At 47.4% G+C, this 19,126-nt stretch overlaps 1 protein-coding gene across 2 annotated transcripts; it reads left to right on the top strand.

The window, feature by feature from the left end:
* Positions 1-9,130: 9,130 nt before the first annotated feature.
* LOC121543187 (monocarboxylate transporter 6-like) lies at positions 9,131-19,053 on the top strand. Of its 2 annotated transcripts, none has more exons than XM_041853016.1 (5): positions 9,131-9,232; positions 11,913-12,382; positions 16,344-16,487; positions 16,702-17,532; positions 18,463-19,053. In XM_041853016.1, the coding sequence occupies exons 2-5, from the start codon at positions 12,022-12,024 to the stop codon at positions 18,729-18,731; spliced, it is 1,605 nt and encodes a 534-aa protein (XP_041708950.1). In that variant the 5' UTR covers positions 9,131-9,232; positions 11,913-12,021; the 3' UTR covers positions 18,732-19,053. The 2 variants fall into 2 exon arrangements, with proteins under 2 accessions (XP_041708950.1, XP_041708873.1); XM_041852939.1 differs by lacking the exon at positions 9,131-9,232 and adding an exon at positions 9,321-9,432.
* Positions 19,054-19,126: the final 73 nt, after the last annotated feature.

Consider the following 19,126-nt stretch of genomic DNA (forward strand, 5'->3'; position numbering starts at 1 on the left):
TCCGGGTCTCATTGAGAGAGCTGCTCAACGGCTGGCAATAAGCCTGCCCCCTCTTCCCTCCGCACCGGAGGTTGATATGATGGAGGGCGGTCCTTATTCCAGGCCGAGGAAGGCGGCAGAGCCAGTGGCTCCTGCCATGCCTTCTTTGGCTAGGTACGTTGGAGGCTCGTGGGAGGCACCTTTAGCGGCGCGTTCGCTGTGTAAAAGCGTATCTCCCATTCACGAGAGTGGAAGGAAGGTTCCAGGGTCAGGGGATCCCCAGGTTAGAGAGCGCCATATCTCGTACCGGGTTCGAGCCCTTGGCCCTCTTCCAAGAAGGCCACGTTGCCATCCCAGAAGGACCGACTCACAGCGTCGCTGTTGGAGAAGTCTTTTGGGTTGGGAGACCAAGCTGTAGCAGCAGCTAACAACATTGCCCTCTTGGCGGCCTCTCTGTCCCGTTTAACCACGGGTAAGACAGAGATGGCACCAGAGGAGGTGGAGGAGGCGTCCAGGATTTCTGGCGCCATACTCCACCTTACACAGGCGTCCGCAGTCTGCGCGGGGAGATCCATGGCCACTTCGGTGGCCGGGGAACGACACCTCTGGTTGTCTTTGACTTCCATGAAAGAGGCAGACAGGACGTCTCTCTTGAACGCCCCCCTCTCTGACGACGGCCTCTTTGGGATCGCAGTCAAAGAGGCGACGGAGCGTTTTTCGAAGTTGGAGGAGGAGAAGAAGCAGTTGGCCAAGCACCTGCCGTTGGCAGGACGACTCGGCCCCCCTCCTCCCCAAAGGCCATCTACCTCCGCCCCTCTAAGTAGACCGGGATCTACGACGAGGCGGCGTAATCGGCGTCATCCGGCGGCCACGAGCAGCAAGGGAGCGGGCTCGGCCCTCCCAGCAGCTACGGTAGCCCCACTACAGCCGGCGAGGGAGGTGACGAGGACGCCGACCTGGCCCTCCAAGGGAGGCAAGAGGAGGCGTACGTGACGGGACGCGGGGGAGAGGATGGAGGACGCATCGATGGTGTCGAACGCGCCCACTGTTCCCCCCCACCCTTCGGTTGAAGGGACAGGTGCTGATGTAAATGCTTTTGTTGATGTGTTTAATGAAGAGTTGGCTCCACCTGACTTTGTCAAAAAAGAGCCTCTTTTCCATAATACGTCCGAGAGCGTTCAAATCTCACCCTCTCTTCCTTACCACTCTAAGAGCCGTTCAGCCCACCGAGGGTGCGTTGCTGAACAGGCACTAAGAGTAGGTATCCAGAAGACCTCAATCAGGTCGTCACATCACACTTCACGTATAAGAAGTGCTTTACATAGAAGGCAGCAGTCCCGGTCAGATTCTGACATGAGGACGCAGCCGCTATTTGGGGATGGCGCACTAGTACAGACTAAGGTCTCCACTAGTACGAGCCAGACCCATGCTGCGTTCACGGAGGGCCCGATTACCGCGGTCACCAAGGTGCCCAGAGTATCGGCGCCCCCAGGCATTGTAACACAGCAGCTATCTGGGGACGGCGCATTATCGCAGACCAAGGTCTCGGTTAATGCGATTCAGACCCATGCTACGTTCACGGAGGGCAGGATTACTAGCGTTATGGGTATAACCAAAGTATCAGCTCCCCTGACAGAACGAGCCAGTACTCACCACACTGAGCGTGAATCAACCCACCAGGGGTGCAGAGTTGAACACACACAGAAGGTGAAAGTTAAGAAGGTATCAAGGCGCCGTCTTGTTTTACCTCATAGAGACCTCATACTACAGACTTCTAGGAGTACTGTAGTGAAGGGCTCTGATAGCGAATTGCAGTCACCTAAGATGACGCAATCGCTCGCTGGGGATGGTGCCCTGCCGCAGGCTGTGGCCTCGGTCAGCGCAATTCAGACCCGCGATGCGTTCAAGGAGGGCAGGAATACGACGGTTACGGGTTTAACTGACGTCCCTACTCCTCTTTCTTTCTCAGAACGCATTTCCTCTCCCTTTCACGGGAGGCCCACCTTGGGCTGTTCCACCACTTCAATGTCGGGGAACAGTGGCGGTAAGGGCCATAGAGGAATACAGGTCCTTCCTACTGGATGCACCACAGCTTCGCGCCCAGCCACTTTCTCTGCATTGCTGGCAGTGGCGAAGAAGCTGCACCCTCTCACGCTGGCTAGAACAGACGTTGCAGAAGGGTTATGCTCTCCGATTCCACCGGACCCCACCCCCGTTCAGGGGAGTGGTGGAGACGGTGATGAAGACGCCAGACAAAGTGGCCGCTCTGATGACAGAGATTACGGAACTTTTGGCGAAGCAGGCGGTGACAGTAGTTCCCCGGGAGCAAAGGAACAAAGGGCTATATTCGCCTTATTTCCTAGTGCCCAAAAAGACGGGGGGAGTGAGGCCGATTTTGGATTTACGCATTCTCAACGAGAGCATAACCAAACGGCCCTTCCGAATGCTAACGACAAAACGCCTGCTGGAATGTGTCCAGAAAGGGGATTTTTGTACGAGCATAGACCTAAAGGACGCGTACTTTCATGTGCCGGTTCAGCCGCGTCACAGGAAGTTTCTGCGGTTCGCCTTTCAAGGGGTGGCGTACGAATACACGAGGATGCCATTTGGGTATGCCCTGGCACCTCGCACATTTTCCAAGTGTGTGGAGGCGGCATTGGAACCGTTGCGTCGTCAGGGAATACGGCTACTAGCCTACCTGGACGACCTACTGGTTCTCGCCCCGTCAGCAGAGCTGGCGATCACTCACACAACACAGACAGTGATGCATCTCACAAGTCTGGGGTTTGCTGTGAATTGGAAAAAGAGCGCGCCCTGGCCCACTCATCAGATTGTCTACCTGGGGATACAGCTAGACACTGTGAGGATGAGGGCTCGAATTTCGGACCCCGAAGGGTAGCCTTGTTGCTAGCCCTAAGGAAGTGTCGTCCGAATCACACGGTGACGGCGCTGTCGATCATGTCACTTTTGGGTCTCATGTCGTCAGCCCACTCTGTGGTTCCGGTGGGACTCCTGCACATGCGCAGGACGCAGCGATGGTTCGCCCAACTAAGACTAGACCCATTGCGTCAACGTCATCGGTTGGTGGTGGTTCCCCTCTCGCTCAGTGCAGACCTAAACTATTGGAGAAACTCGCGCGTTCTCACGCACGGAGTCCCGATAGGAAAGGTGTCCTCTCACATCCCAGTATTCACGGATGCGTCCCTGACGGGATGGGGAGGGACATGTCAGACACAAGCGATAGGAGGTGTGTGGCCTCAATCAGGTCGTCACATCAACCTCCTGGAGTTGGAAACGGTTCGACTGGTTCTGACCCACTTCGCGTCTACCCTTCGGGGTCGCGATGTGCTGGTCTGGTCAGACAACCGGACCACAGTAGCCCACATAAATCGCCAGGGAGGAGTCAGGTCTCCTGCTCTCCATCGGGCGGCAGAGGAATTGTGGCTGTGGGCTCACGAGCACCTTCGCTCATTGAGAGCAGCACACATTCCGGGCTACTTGAACGTAGGAGCAGACCTCATGTCAAGAGGGGTCCTCGAGACGACGAGTGGTGTCTGCATCCAGACATTGTTCTCCAGATTTGGGAACAATTCGGGAGAGCCGAGGTGGACCTATTCGCATCACGCGTGAACGCGCAATGTCCTCTGTGGTTCTCTCTGAGGGAACAGGACGAACCGCCACTGGGAAGAGACGCCTTTGCGCACCAACCGTGGCCGAGAGTTCTCCTGTATGCATTCCCTCCGCTGTCCTGCATTCTCCCACTGCTAGCCAGGGTGAGGTCAGGGGGGCTGTCAGTGATACTGATAGCGCCCGATCGCCCGGGGGCTCTGTGGTTTGCGGAGATGAGTCAGATGTTGATTGCGCCACCTTGGCCAATTCCACATCGACGGGACGCGTTGTCTCAGGCGGCTGGCACGATAGGGAAATTGCCCATAATCGGCCAACCACTGAAGGCCTGGCTGCTGAGAGGGACAGGCTAGAGCGCCGTGGGTTATCTGATGCGGTGATCAGGACCATACAGGGTTCACGTGCCAGTTCCACTTCTAAGATGTATGCCAGTAGATGGAATGTGTTTTCACGATGGTGTGTCACACAAAGTGTGGACCCCATGAGCTGTCAGGTGGAGAGTATTCTCTCTTTTCTGCAGCTCATGTTTGATAAGCAAAAATCGCCTGCCACGATTAGAGTGTTTGCAGCAGCGATTTCAGCTTGTCATGAGGGTTTTGGCAGAGACAATGTCTTTAGTCACCCTCTAGTGAAACGCTTCCTATTAGGAACGTGGCGACTTAGGCCAACAACTAGAGTCACGCTTCCTCAGTGGGATTTGGCTTTGGTACTCGAAGCGCTATGTAAGTCGCCGTTCGAGCCATTGAATCAAATACCCCTCAAGATGCTGTCTATCAAGACAGCACTGTTGCTCGCTTTGACTACAGCTAAGCGGGTCAGTGATTTGTGTGCTCTTTCGACGAGACCTGACTGCCTGGCCATCAATGGTGACCTGAGCAGAGCAGTGTTACGTCCTAACCCGGCATTTGTGCCGAAGGTTATTAAGAGTTCATATAGGTCACAGACCGTGGAGCTGTGGGCTTTTTCTCCTCCTCCTCATAGAGAGAGGAGTGAGGAAAAGCTCCATCGCCTGTGCCCGGTACGCGCTTTGGCGTGTTACGTCGAGCGCACAGCAGCGATTAGGTCATCGCCTCAGTTGTTTGTGTGTCACAGTGCGGCTGCACTAGGTAGACCACTTTCAAAACAGAGGCTGTCTCACTGGCTTTGCGAAGGCATTGAGACAGCTTATGAGGTAGCAGGGCGGCAATTGCCTCAGGGTATCAGAGCTCACTCCACTCGTGGAGTAGCGGCTTCTACTGCCCTTTTTAGAGGAACGGGAGTAGAGGATATCTGTAGAGCAGCATCCTGGTCGACGCCGTCTCCATTTATCCGTTTCTATCTCTTAGATATGTCTTCCAATTCTCTGGCTCGATCTGTACTCAGCGTGGCTGAAGGGAGATATTGAGCAAGAAGGAGAGGAGAAGCAGGACTGTGGACACAGGTTTCCATCAGGTCCGCTTTTGGTTAGGAAGACGTGTCTTTAACAGATGTGTTTTCTAACTCTTTGGCTCGGTCTGTACTCAGCATAGCTGAAGGGAGATCTGGAGCTAGGAAGAGAGGGAAAAGCAGGACTATGGACTGGGTTTCCATCAGGTCCGCTTTGGATGAGAAAACATATTTTTGGCATGAATCCTGACTGACAAGCTCAGTACAGTAGAGGCATGTGTGGATTAACAGAATATGAGGTCATCTATCTGCTCGTTCAGTTAGTATGACTCATGTTTTGTTCCTGCCCACTAATCTCTGGGATTCCATTGAGTGAGTGAGGCGGTCTACCGCGTTCATAATGTAGAGTGACATTTGATGTCATTCCATTAGTGGTCGGTAGTGTTTTCACAGGATATTGAGGCACATCTATCTGCTAGTACAGATTAGTATGGCTTCTATTCTGGTGATCTGCCCACTAGTCATTGGCATTGCCATTGGACTAGGTGGGGCGGGTCTTTTAACCGATGACGCGGTATATTGTGACGCCCGTAGGGGTTTTTAGTTGCAGTACTGCGGGACTCGGTTACAGCCATTGCTGGGCCTGACTTTCTCGTTTTGATGGGAAGTGTTAGGCTCGGCAGGGAGTACATTTTGGAGCGCTACGCTCCGCCTTAAACCATTAGGAGCAGAGCTCCCCTATGGGGCGGAGCTCCACGATATAGAACGATTAGTTACCGGAGTGTAACTCCAGTTCTATGAGTGGAGCGGAGCCCCATAGGACTTAAGGCCCTGACGACCCTCTCTAGTCTCGATGAAGAAAAATATCTCGGGAGGCTGATTGAGGGGAAGCGTCCCCTCTTATAGGGACACCTGTACTCCTATTGGCTGTAGGTGTGTGCATAATTTTGTCTCAGGCTGCTGCTGCCTTAGGGCAGAGGGTAAACCATTAGGAGCAGAGCTCCCCTATGGGGCTCCGCTCCACTCGTAGAACTGGAGATACACTCCGGTAACTAATCGTTCTCTGCACTTGTGTCTCTACACATGAGACACACTCTGACACACTGAAATGTATTACACTGTTCATACTAGTATGAAAAATGTATGCACTCACTAACTGTAAGTCGCTCTGGATAAGAGTGTCTGCTAAATGACTAAAATGTAAATGTAATACTATGTTACTTTTACCATATAACATTGTTGTTGATTACCCAGTTCTCTTGAGTTAGCATAAAGTAGTGTACACTCTCCTGTACATCAGGGCTCTCCAACCCTGTTCCTTGAGAGCTACCGTCCTGTAGGTTTTCACTCCAACCCTAATCTAGAACACCTGATTCTAATAATTAGCTGGTTGATAAACTAAATATTTGTTCCACTAATTGGACTTAATCACATCAGATAATTTTTCAGAACTGATCTGATTGGTCAAAAGACCAATTAGTGAAACAAATATCAGAATTAGGCTGCCTGTGTAAACGCAGCCATAGTCCTGGTACACTGGCAATGGTGGGCTGGGGAAGCTGAGATTATTTGTGCTTCAGGCGATGGGCTTGTCCTGTCTGCAGTAAATGGCCAGCTGGAGAAGACTCTGCCGAAAATGGTGTAGGGCTTCTTAACCACTAACTGTTTGGTCCTCTTCCATCTCCTGGAAATTGATTACATGGTCTGGAAGGTACTCTGTGGTCCCTAGGCTACCTCTAACCACCTGCAACTCCATAACATAAACCATACAAACACTATCCAATCTATGTTTATACCATGCTTGCTGTACATTGAGCTATTTTAGCCGTCACCTTGTAAATATTTTGGCCAGAGCTAGGGGTTGGAAGCAAATGTTGGTGGAATCAAATTCTGTACCACCTACAACAAAATACACAACAAATCACAATTTAATCACCCAACTAATTGTATTGATCTCTATTAGAGACTGGCTAGCTAAGCATACCTAACATGGACATTTCAATATTGTCAGCTTGCTTTTAGCTAACTAGTGTCACTAAATTTGCAAAACGAATTGCAAAAATCTCTGAAGCTGGAGACTCTTATCTCCCTCAATAACTTTAAGCATCAGTTGTCAGAGCACCTTACCGATCACTGCACCTGTACACAGCCCATCTGAAATTAGCCCACCCAACTACCTCATCCCTATATTGTTATTTATTTTGCTCTTTTGCACCCCAGTATCTCTATTTGCACATAATCTCTTGCACATCTAGCATTCCAGTGTTAATACTATTGTAATTATTCTGCACTATAGCCTATTTATTGCCTTACCTCCATAACTTGCTACATTTGCACACACTGTATATATATTTTCTGTTGTATTTTTGACTTTATGTTTTTTACCCCATATGTAACTCTGTGTTGTTTTTATTGCACTGCTTTGCTTTATCTTGGCCAGGTCGCAGTTGTAAATGAGAACCTGTTCTCAACTGGCTTACCTGGTTAAATAAAGGTGAAATAAAATAAAAAAAATAAAAAAATTGGCAGCAAGATTGCTAGCCAGCTGAGACTGGCTGAGAACCAACTAATCAACCATAGACGATGTATACACATTGTCATTGCTACCAACACACAAACAGAAAGTGAGTTAGCTATATTGACAATTATATTTTTAGTAAAAGTGTGTTTTCTAGAATGGTTGGAATAGATGGCTACCAAATTTAGAAACTCTTATTTGATAACATTAGCTAATGTCAGTCAACGATAGAACAAACAAACAAATGTGTTTACTCTGCTCAAGGTAGCTACCAGTCTAGCAGTGACTATCATGGCATAGGTGAAATTGATTGACAGTGTGTATACCAAAAGATAGCTATATGATTTAGCTGATGGCTTTCAGAGTTCAATACAGGACTGTAACGTTAGCTAACTAGCTAACATACCCATCTAGGCTAGCAAACTAACGTTAGATTACCTCTAATTGAGAATCTTCTGTTTTGTTATGAAGGGGGAAAAAAGTAGATGGTATCGCATCACTTCTCAGCTGTTGTCGACATGTGTTCCCCATCAGTTCAGCCTGAAAATCCCTCTGATACTCTTTGGTCACCACATCATTCTTGATAGCGGCAAGCCACTGGCAGAATCGGGCTGAATTTCTGGTAGGTAATATAATAATAATAATAATAATAATAATAATATAATATGCCATTTAGCAGACGCTTTTATCCAAAGCGACTTACAGTCATGCGTGCATACATTTTTGTGTATGGGTGGTCCCGGGGATCGAACCCACTACCTTGGCGTTACAAGCGCCGTGCTCTACCAGCTGAGCTACAGAGGACCACGTGAGAGAACTCATTTGGTGAGAGAACTCATTTTCGCACTTGTTTTTAATTAGCACAGCCAGGTACAGAACACCACAAGGGCATAATGACAAACAGTGAAAAATAAACATTAAAAAAATATCTTGCCTAGAGAAATTCTGAGATTACTGTGTGTTGGTCATTCAAAGTAAACAACACCATTATTCAAGTTTGTGGGCACACCCCCTCTACATAGCGGGCGGTATCAGCATTCGCATTGAATGCCGGACTTTGTGGTTCACTATGAGCAGACGATTACACAGGGAGTCGAAACTTCCCGATTCTACCAGTGAAATACAAATGTGCTAGTTATAGCTTGTGGTTTGAATAATAGTGATGTTTACGATAAAAACGTAATGTTGTTAATATAGTAATTACTATATGCCGTGGCAGAGCCAGGGGGAAATTCCTTTTACATAACCATCTGTCTTATGTAACCATACCAAACGTAACATATCATACTAATTTAGTTTCACGAATTTACATTTACTATGTTACGTCTAGTCTATGAGACCAGGCTACAAGGCCATTACTGACTCCTGAGCATGAAATATATACTGATGAATATGACTACTTCTGTGCGCAGTAGCCTACAGAGCAAATAAACCATCCAGTGGAGGCTGCTTATAATAATGTCTGGAACGAAGGGAATGGCATAAAACACATAGAAACCAAGTATTTGATACAATTACACTTATTCCACTCCAGCCATTACCACGAGGCCGTCCTCCCCAATGAAGGTGCCACCAACCTCCTGTGAAACCATTATAGTAGGAGGAAGGAAGCGCCTAGCGTTGCCATTTCTTCGACCACATTAGGCTACTGTACAATTGTCCTCGTCAAAGCAGATACTTTCTACCACTTATGTCCACGACAGATTGTTCTGGATTGACAGTAGCCTACCAATGGCCAAAAATGTGAGTGTTCGTAATGTAATTTGTGATAATCATGCACCAACGCTCCTACGTCCTTTCTCCTCCCACCCCATAACACGATATTGTTGCTCCATGGCAGGGGCTAGGACTTACAGCTGGCTTGTTTATGATATGGTAGAGAGGGTAAAAATGGTCGAAGCGGAGTAGGCTAATGGCCGTCAAATAATGAGTAGCCGCAAAAGGTAAGAATGGCATTTTCTAGCCGACCTCAATTTGGTGAGCAATGTGATAGTCTACTGAAAACAAGTGATCTTGCCTGCCTATTATGTCAATGTTTTTATTATGAGACTGGACATAAATTAAACTAAATGTAGCCTATGTATTTTGACGGCAAGTATTTGAGCCATGAAGATAATCTTCAACAATAATAACAGACAGTAAGCTATAGTGCAGGCAAACTGTTTTCTCACAATCGTAGTCTTATTTTCGATGAGTTGTGATCTCGAGCGTTGTCGTGCTGTTGCTGTACATAGATTCAAAGCAGCCGCTCTAGTAATTAGGAGTTCGGACGCATCAAGGTGTGGTTTGGATGAGTCTTTCTTGGCCCGGATATATTTGCATCTCCGACAGTTAAGATTCCTAATATCAAATAGATTGACATGCCACCTGGGTAGGCTACTAGAGTGCCAAAGCGACTAAAGTATGACAAGAACCAAATGTTACTGAAAATTGAATTGGACGATGATGCCGCGCGTGTCCAAATTGCATACACTGTACCGCCGTCTTTGAAGAGTGGCTCACACGTTGAGGCGTTAAAATGGGATAAATGACAGCTAAATTAAATGCATCTCATCCTGTCATGAATGTGCGCCTAAATGCGAATTATAGGCTATGTTTGGACATTTTATAGCTGAATTACGCACAGTCGCACTCACAATTCGAATTTGTCACTTACGAAAAAAGATTGCTGTCAGAGTGCAGTATGCTGCAATCACTGCGTCCAAAATACCACAGTTGACTGCAGTTACTGCAGTTTCAAAACGGCACTTTTTTTGTAAGTAATACCACTAAACAAACAAAGATTACAGCCAGAAATCTAATCCGGAAAAGGTCTTGCACAGTAGGCCATTCATTCGAACTTTTAGACTTTCTCAAGCACATGCAAATATGTGCCCGTGCCATATACAGTGCCTTCGGAAAGTATCCAAATCCCTTGAAATTGTTACCATACAGACTTATTCTAAAATTTATTAAATTGTTTTTTTTCCTCAATCTATACACAATACCCCAGAATGACAAAGCAAAAACCGTTTTTTTGAAAATGTTGCTAATTTAAAAGAACTGAAATTTACTTAAGTATTCAGACCCTTTACTTAGTACTTTGTTGAAGTACCTTTGGCAGCAATTACAGCATCGAGTCTTCTTGGTTATGACTACATGCTTGGCGCACCTGTATTTGTGGAGTTTCTCCCATTCTTCTCTGCAGATGCTCTGAAGCTCTGTCAGGTTGGATGGGGAGCGTTGCTGCACAGCTATTTTCCCACAGCATGATGCTGCCACCACCATGCTTCACCGTAGGGATGGTGCCAGGTTTCCTCCAGACGTGACGCTTGGCATTCAGGCCAAAGAGTTGAAATGTTAGTTTCATCAGACCAGAGAATCTTTGCCTTTTGGCAAACTCGAAGCGGGCCTTTTACTGAGGTGTGGCTTCCGTCTGGCAACTCAACCATAAAGGCATGATTGGTGGAGTGCTGCAGACATGGTTGTCCTTCTGGAAGGTTCTCCCATCTCCACATATGAACTCTAGAGCTCTGTCAGAGTGACCATCGGGTTCTTGGTCACCTCCCTGACCAAGGCCCTTCTCCCCGATTGCTCAGTTTGGCCGGACGGCCAGCTCTACGTAGTCTTGGTGGTTCAAAGCTTCTTCCATTTAAGAATGATGGAGGCCACTGTGTTCTTGGGGACCTTCAATGCTGCAGACATTTTTTGGTACCCTTCCCCAAATCTGTGCCTTGACACAATCCTGTCTCAGAGCTCTACAGACAATTCCTTCGACTTCATGGCTTGGTTTTTGCTCTGACATGCACTGTCAACTGTGGGACCTTAAATAGACAGGTGTGTGCCTTTCCAAATCATGTCCAATCAATTGAATTTACCGCAGGTGGACTCCAATCAAGTTGTAGAAACATCTCAAGGATGATCAATGGAAACAGTATGCACCTGAGCTCAACTTCGAGTCTCATAGCAAAGGGTCTGAATACTTATGTAAATACGTTATTTCTGTTTTTTAAGTTTAATAAATTATTAAACATTTCTAACAACCTGTTTTTGCTTTGTCATTATGGGGTATTGTGTGTAGATTGCTGAGGATTTTTTTGTATTTAATCCAAGGCTGTAACGTAACAAAACACGAAAAAGTCAAGCGGTCTGAATACTTTCCGAAGGCACTGTATCTATATCCTACTCCCTTCCCCCTTCATTAACAGACACCAATAGTGGAAATCTGCCCTTACTTTTATGCATACAGATTACACTAGACCTTGGAAAAGTTAGTTTCGTTTTGAGGTGGTCTTATCTTTCCTATTTATGAAGTGACAGCCAGATCGTTTTTGCCACAAGCTATGCAAAGGGTGTGTCTGATGCTTTGCTACAAACAAGACTTGACACAACGTAGCCAGAGGACAAATCAGGTTGCTCATGTTTTTTCCCACCTATTTAACAGGCATATTCATTGCTGAGGAGGAGATACACTGTGAGATGGAATATATTAGTGAGTGTCATTCACCCTGGCAAGCTACTACTAGGGCATTGCCTCAGCATCTGAGCAGAGGATGAACCGGAGGAAAGGCAGCAAGGGGGCAGGGGACTGTGACAGCCTCCAGATGGAGAGCAAGGCCCCTGAGCAGACACCTAACATGGGGCAGAAGAATGGAGAGATCATGGACTCTGAAGAGGTGGAGAATGGCAAGTCTGAACCCATAGTCCCTGTGGCCATGGATGGGGCCGTCACTGCACCTGATGGGGGTTGGGGCTGGGTGGTGTTGGTGGCCACCATCCTGGTGCTAGCCCTGACTCTGGGCTTCCCCTCCTGCATGGGAATTTTCTACACGGACCTACAGATGGAGTTCCAGGCCAGCAACCAAGAGACTTCCTGGGTGCCTTCAATAATGACATCAGTGCTTCATGCTGGAGGTATGGTAGTAGTCACATCCTAGTTTCCATAGATTCACCTTCTGATTTTAAGTAGGGTTTTTTCAGGGTTCTTTTTGCAGTGACACATTCATATATGCTTGTGGGGAAATGTGCTCAAAGAGAGTTCAGTGATCACTGACAGTCTAGTACAGTACAAGACTTCCTTACTTTTTAAAACACTTAAAGCATATCTTCTAACCCACTCAGCCTGTCATGATCATTCACTGTGCAAACATTTGATTTACAGTGCAGAGGTTTGCTGTCTCATAGTGACTGGTCAGATCAGACAGACACAAAACCCATGGAAAGGGCATACATTATGAGTGTCAACATATCTCCTGTTTGTTTATTTGATAAGGGAGATTTCAAGGATGGTCACTCTCCCTTACACACACTAACGCTGTGTAGCACCACATGAGCTGCCTTCCTTTAGTCAGCCACTCACAAGGGGTCTGTTTCTATTTGGGTTTCAAGCCCTAAACATCTGGAAAAGTTGTGTATGTGTGTCCACTGCCTCAAAGCAACGACAACACAAAATCACCAGAACTGAATTAAGATGAGTCAAAAGCTAAACTGAGCAATCAGTAAGCTGGTACATTACTTATTTCATTGACCTTGCAGTATCAGGTTGTACTTGCCAGCTACCTTACAGTTTTTACTACTTGTTGCACTTAAGTTCCCTTTGGTGCACCACTTGGCTCCACTAAGTATGACAATTGAGTGCTTTTTCCACCACTGTAATTAAGTACATTTAAAACCTTTTACTCAAGTATTATTTTACTGGGTCACTTTTACTTGAGTCATTTTCTATTAAGGTATCTTTGCTTTTACGCAAGTATGACAATGTTGTACTTTTTCCACCACTGGTGTAGTGGAGGGTATACGCAGGTATACGCCATATACCCACTTTTTCTGTGGGCATTGCGTATACTCACTTCTTAATCCCCATGATGCGTATCAAAGTAGTGTAGTGAGGTATATGCCGTATCAATAAAAAATGTTTAGAATGTTTAGCATTTTAAACGCAACAATGTGCACATGGCAGTAGGCAGTAGGCCGATGTGCAAATGTTCCAATCAATTTCAATCAATCAATTTTATTTTATATAGCCCTTCTTACATCAGCTAATATCTCGAAGTGCTGTACAGAAACCCAGCCTAAAACCCCAAACAGCTAGTAATGCAGGTGTAGAAGCACGGTGGCTAGGAAAAACTCCCTAGAAAGGCGAAAGCCTAGGAAGAAACCTAGAGAGGAACCAGGCTATGAGGGGTGGCCAGTCCTCTTCTGGCTGTGCCGGGTGGAGATTATAACAGAACCATGCCAAGATGTTCAAAAATGTTCATAAGTGACAAGCATGGTCAAATAATAATCAGGAATAAATCTCAGTTGGCTTTTCATAGCCGATCATTAAGAGTTGAAAACAGCAGGTCTGGGACAGGTAGGGGTTCCATAACCGCAGGCAGAACAGTTGAAACTGGAATAGCAGCAAGGCCAGGCGGACTGGGGACAGCAAGGAGTCACCACGGCCGGTAGTCCCGACGTATGGTCCTAGGGCTCAGGTCTCTCAGTTGGCTTTTCATAGCCGATCATTAAAGAGTTGAAAACAGCAGGTCTGGGACAGGTAGGGGTTTCGTAGCCGCAGGCAGAACAGTTGAAACTGGAATAGCAGCAAGGCCAGGCGGACTGGGGACAGCAAGGTGTCATCATGCCCGGTAGTCCTGACGTATGGTCCTAGGGCTCAGGTTCTCAGAGAGAAAGAGAGAACGAGAGAATTAAGAGAGAGCATACTTAAATTCACACAGGACACTGGATAAGACAGGAGAAGTACTCCAGGTATAACCAACTAACCCCAGCCCCCGACACATAAACTACTGCAGCATAAATACTGGAGGCTGAGACAGGAGCGGTCCGGAGACACTGTGGCCCCATCCGAAGAAACCCCGGACAGGGCCAAACAGGAAGGATATAACCCCACCCACTCCGCCAAAGCACAGCCCCCGCACCACTAGAGGGATATCCCCAACCACCAACTTACAATCCTGAGACAAGGCCGAGTATAGCCCACAGAGGTCTCCACCACAGCACAAACCAAGGGGGGGGCGCCAACCCAGACAGGAAGATCACGTCAGTAACTCAACCCACTCAAGTGACGCACCCCTCCCAGGGACGGCATGAAAGAGCACCAGCAAGCCAGTGACTCAGCCCCTGCAACAGGGTTAGAGGCAGAGAACCCCAGTGGAGAGGGGAACCGGCCCGGCAGAGACAGCAAGGGCTGTTCGTTGTTCCAAAATGCAATTTGCGGGAAAACATAGTTCTAAAATAATCACCGCTCATGCAAGCGGTTTCATGGAAAGAGATGGAAATATCTGTTAGACATTTTGAAAGAGGTGAGATCAAAAGATGCAACAACTATCATGCTAGTATGACTAGGATAATGCCTTTGGCTGATAGACAATGAATGAAAGTTGAGTTGAAAACCAATAGAACAGGAGAGCGCATATGAGGAAGTCTTTATAAAATAATTGCCTCCACGTTTCTATGGTGGGATTTTGGCTATAGGATACTTTGATGCTAGCTAACGCATGCCAAATAATAAGTCAAATGTACAGGTTTCAAACAATTTAAGGAACAGGAAAAATATAGCGGTGCTAATAATAGGCCTAACCGTCTTCTGGTAGATGGAAAGGTAAAAAAGGTTATATTGCTTGCTTCATATATGGCACCCCTAAAATTTCAATATAGAACCCTTTTGTAGGGTTCTTTGATCATAACCACAGGGGTTCTTCTTCACTGAACCACAATTTCTGTTCTACTGTATATAGAACCTTAAGGAGTGCCATATATGAAGCAAGCATAGAACCCTTTTTGGTTCTATCCAGAAGCTTTTCTTCTAAGAGTGTATGCCTACCTGGCAGAATGATATCATGATTATTTGCATCAATACAGTGGCCATTTGTTTTCCAAACTCCATCTCATGTGTGCTACAGAAACCCACTAACCAAACAACAGTGCTAGGTGCCGACACAGTTGAATTAAAGGGTAACTACACTCAAATTTATAATTTATTAGATTTTCCCCAGACTTCAAAAGTGGTCTCCTGATGTGGTTTAAGCATTGTTGTGGACTTAGAACTTCCAATTTTAAAAAGTGTGACTTTGAGAGTGAAAACCTGAAGAAGAAACATGTCTGACTCAGTTGACAGTCTCATTTATCTGTTTCAATAGTAGGCCTACTATTAGCCTACTGCACAGTACAGCTTGGGTTGGCCTGACTGTAGAAGACCAATATGGGATTTATCATTTTAGGTCATTCAGAGTGTATGTCACTGTTTGTCATAGAACTTTTCACACAGGGCGCCATTCCTTCGCCGGGTGGGCCGTTTGGGAAATTGTGGGCAAAATTAGAGTATACCCACTTCTCCATGCACCACTACACCACTGCTTACTGGGCATCTTACTGAGAACTCCATATTGGTGCCAATGCTCCAATGCAATGAAAACTGAATATAGACAAGGAGCCAATGAGAGACATGGTTGTTTTTAATGTTGAGTCTGGTGCACCCACTGCAATGATTGCTTCTGCAGATTTCCTTCTAGTAAGCCAAACAATAACAATAGGAGAGGCTAAAATAAAAAGTGTGTGTGGGGCGGGTTCTCGCAGAGCATTGAACCTTCTGTTTTCGCTCAACAGCAGTTATATGATCCTGGCCATGAAACACAACCCAAACGTTGTTCAGTTTACAATAAGTCATTGTATCTCTTTAGGGTTGTGCTTGGGGTCCCATCTGGTGCAAAAGGCCCTGGACAAACCACCACTTTGTTTAATATAAATATAGCCATAGAGGGCAGTTATGCAAAGATTGTTGGATTAGGGAAATTCCCTTGTACCTAAGGCTCTAAATTTTACTGTACTTTCTATGAGGTCTTTGTGTGTTTAACCAATAGCATGTCTCCTCCTTTAGGTCCATTCTGCAGTGTATTGGTGGAGAGGTTTGGTTGCCGGACGACGGTGATGCTGGGCGGGGTCTTGAGTGGGCTTGGAATGGCGGCCAGCTCGTTTACCCACACCATCACTGAGCTCTACGTCACAGCTGGGGTTATCACAGGTCACTACCCTCCCACATACACACACATGGAGTCACTCCACATAGCAGTTAACATCTAACCACAGATCTAGAATCAGATAACCCTACATCCCAATCCTTACCATTATTAAGGAAGGTGAAAAAAATGTGACCCTGTATTAGTGGTTAGGGGCAACCTCTACCAACTCCCATGCATTCAGCCATGTGCCTTATTCATTGTCTTCTCGTTTGACAGGACTTGGATTCTGCTTCAGCTTCCAGCCCGCAGTGACCATTCTCGGGCACTATTTTGTGCGGCGGCGGGCTTTCGCCAACGCAGTGTCGTCCTCGGGCACTGCCCTGGGCTTGTGCACCCTGCCTCTCCTGGGCAACTACCTCCACACTGAGCTGGGCTGGCGGGGGAGCTTTCTGGTGCTGGGGGCCGTCCTGCTCAACTGCTGCGTGTGCGGAGCTGTGATGAGGCCCCTATGGGGCCGCAGACACCGTGGCCAGCCCCTGATGAACCACAGGCCTCTTCAGCCGGAGGAGGAGAAGCCAACGGGGAGGATGAGGGCCTTGTGGGCCGGTCTGACGTCCGCCCTGCACCATCACATGGCATTTGACCTCTTACGTAACAACCTGCGGTACCGTTTGTACGCTGTGGGCATCACCTGGATGATGCTTGGCTTCGTGGTGCCGCTGATCTACCTGGTGCCCTACGCCACGGCCCACGACATGGAGCAGAGCCGGGCCGCCCTCCTCCTCTCCATCCTGGGTATCGTCAACATCGTGGTGCGGCCGCCCATTGGCCTGCTCTTCAGCCTACCCTGGTTCAAGGGGCGCCACATCTACGTGTTCTCTGCTGCTCTGCTGATGAATGGGCTGAGTAATAGTATCTGCTGTATCGATGCCAGCTTCTCCGTGCTGTTGGTGTATGTGGTGACCTACGGCCTGTCCATGAGCGTGGTGGGTTCGCTGATGTTCACCGTCCTCATGGATACGTTGGACATGAGTCGCTTCCCAGCTGCCCTGGGCCTGCTCGCCATCATGGAGAGTGTCACGCTGCTGATCGGGCCCCCGCTCGCAGGTACCGAACTCCCTGCGGGGGAGGATGTGTGTGTGTGTGTGTGCTGTAGCGTAACTTGAAGGAGTGCTAGGCATATCACAAGCTGTGGTCAGAGGCAAGCAGCATATCCTGTTGCTTGGATCGCACTGACATCTAACCAATCGTGTGTCCAAGGGAAACCAGGCTGTGTGTGTGTGTGTACATGAATATGTGCGTCCCTCGGTGCTCGTGCCTGTTTGTGCATGTTGCAGGGTGGTCTTAGAATAAATAGCAGACAGACTTGAATAAGAATGGAATGTTCAGCTCCCTCTTTCCTGGGGGGAGGGGCCATTCCAGCGCAAATGTCAGGTATGCAACCTACTTCTGTCTGACTGCTTATGTGGTTGGCTGAGTTTCACTGTGCAATGGTAGAATCAAAGACGGCACAGTATGAAGATAGGCAGAAACTGCTTCTCCAATAGAAATCCCGATGTCATGGCGACGTTGGCTAGCTAAGCTCATGCGCAGAAACACGTCATCTGGTCTAACGGTCGTCTCGCGCCGTCAAAATCAAAGGCACACCTTCGATATAAAGTTGTTTATGACGAAAATGGAAACGTGTCAGTTTGTCACTTTCACCAGGTTGGAGTAATAACATGTTCAACTGCTTAAGACATTGGCTGTAATCTAGGTTGTGCTTTAGATTTCGAGAAAATAAACAACTAAGGAAGAATGTTTCACTTCTCTCATTGACTTCTCAAACCCCAAACCCTGGCCTGGTCTGCTTCGCAAGCGTTTCTGGAAGTCTTGCGATGTTGTGCCTCTGGGTTTAGGAACCTCTGTGGTAATGCTCTGTTATTGGTGTAGTTATCCTCTTATGTCATCATGATCAGCCTTTCATGCGCTGCTGGGGCTCTACTAATGCTGATTGGCTCCTGTTATTGTTGTTGTTGACCACGTTTGTTGTTACAGGAATCATGGTGGACAGAACTGGGGAGTATTTTTACGTCTTCTTCGCCTGCAGTGCTACTGTTGCCTCATCAGCTGTATTCCTCATGGTGTCTTTCTACTGGCTGGATAGAAGGGTGCTAAAGGGGCAGCAGGTGCCACCTCAGGTTTCCCCACCAAAGCCTGCCAGTGTTAACAACGTGGTCTCCCAGTGCCAATACAGCAGTGTGCCCACAAAGGGGGACAAAGACAAGGCCTCAGACTCTGAGACGGGGGATGCCGCCCGCCTGTGAACAGCGTCACTGTCCAAATACATACACCAAACTCACAGATGTATACTTCCCACGATTCTGTGATTGTATATCATGTGCTGCTGATCTTAAAGTACAAGTGTATGATACTGTTATTGGTGATCAAATGCAGTACTTTTTCACACATGCCATAATCCATAAACTTGTGCCTTTTCCTCACACCCTGTTACACATTCATCAATGTCATGTTCAAGAAGACATGCCACCTTAGGAATCCCTCTCCACCCTTCAACAAGCAAGACTGTGCAAAAAATAGATGTGCCTTGTACATGGAATCAATCAAAATAAACATTTAGTATCTGTAGGCCTATTCAATTTCCTATACATACTACACCAGAAGAAACCTCAACTGAATGATGAGTACTGTAAGCCTACCA

The sequence above is a fragment of the Coregonus clupeaformis genome, chromosome 1 (genome assembly GCF_020615455.1).
Source record: "Coregonus clupeaformis isolate EN_2021a chromosome 1, ASM2061545v1, whole genome shotgun sequence".
Classification (NCBI taxonomy): Eukaryota; Metazoa; Chordata; class Actinopteri; order Salmoniformes; family Salmonidae; genus Coregonus; species Coregonus clupeaformis.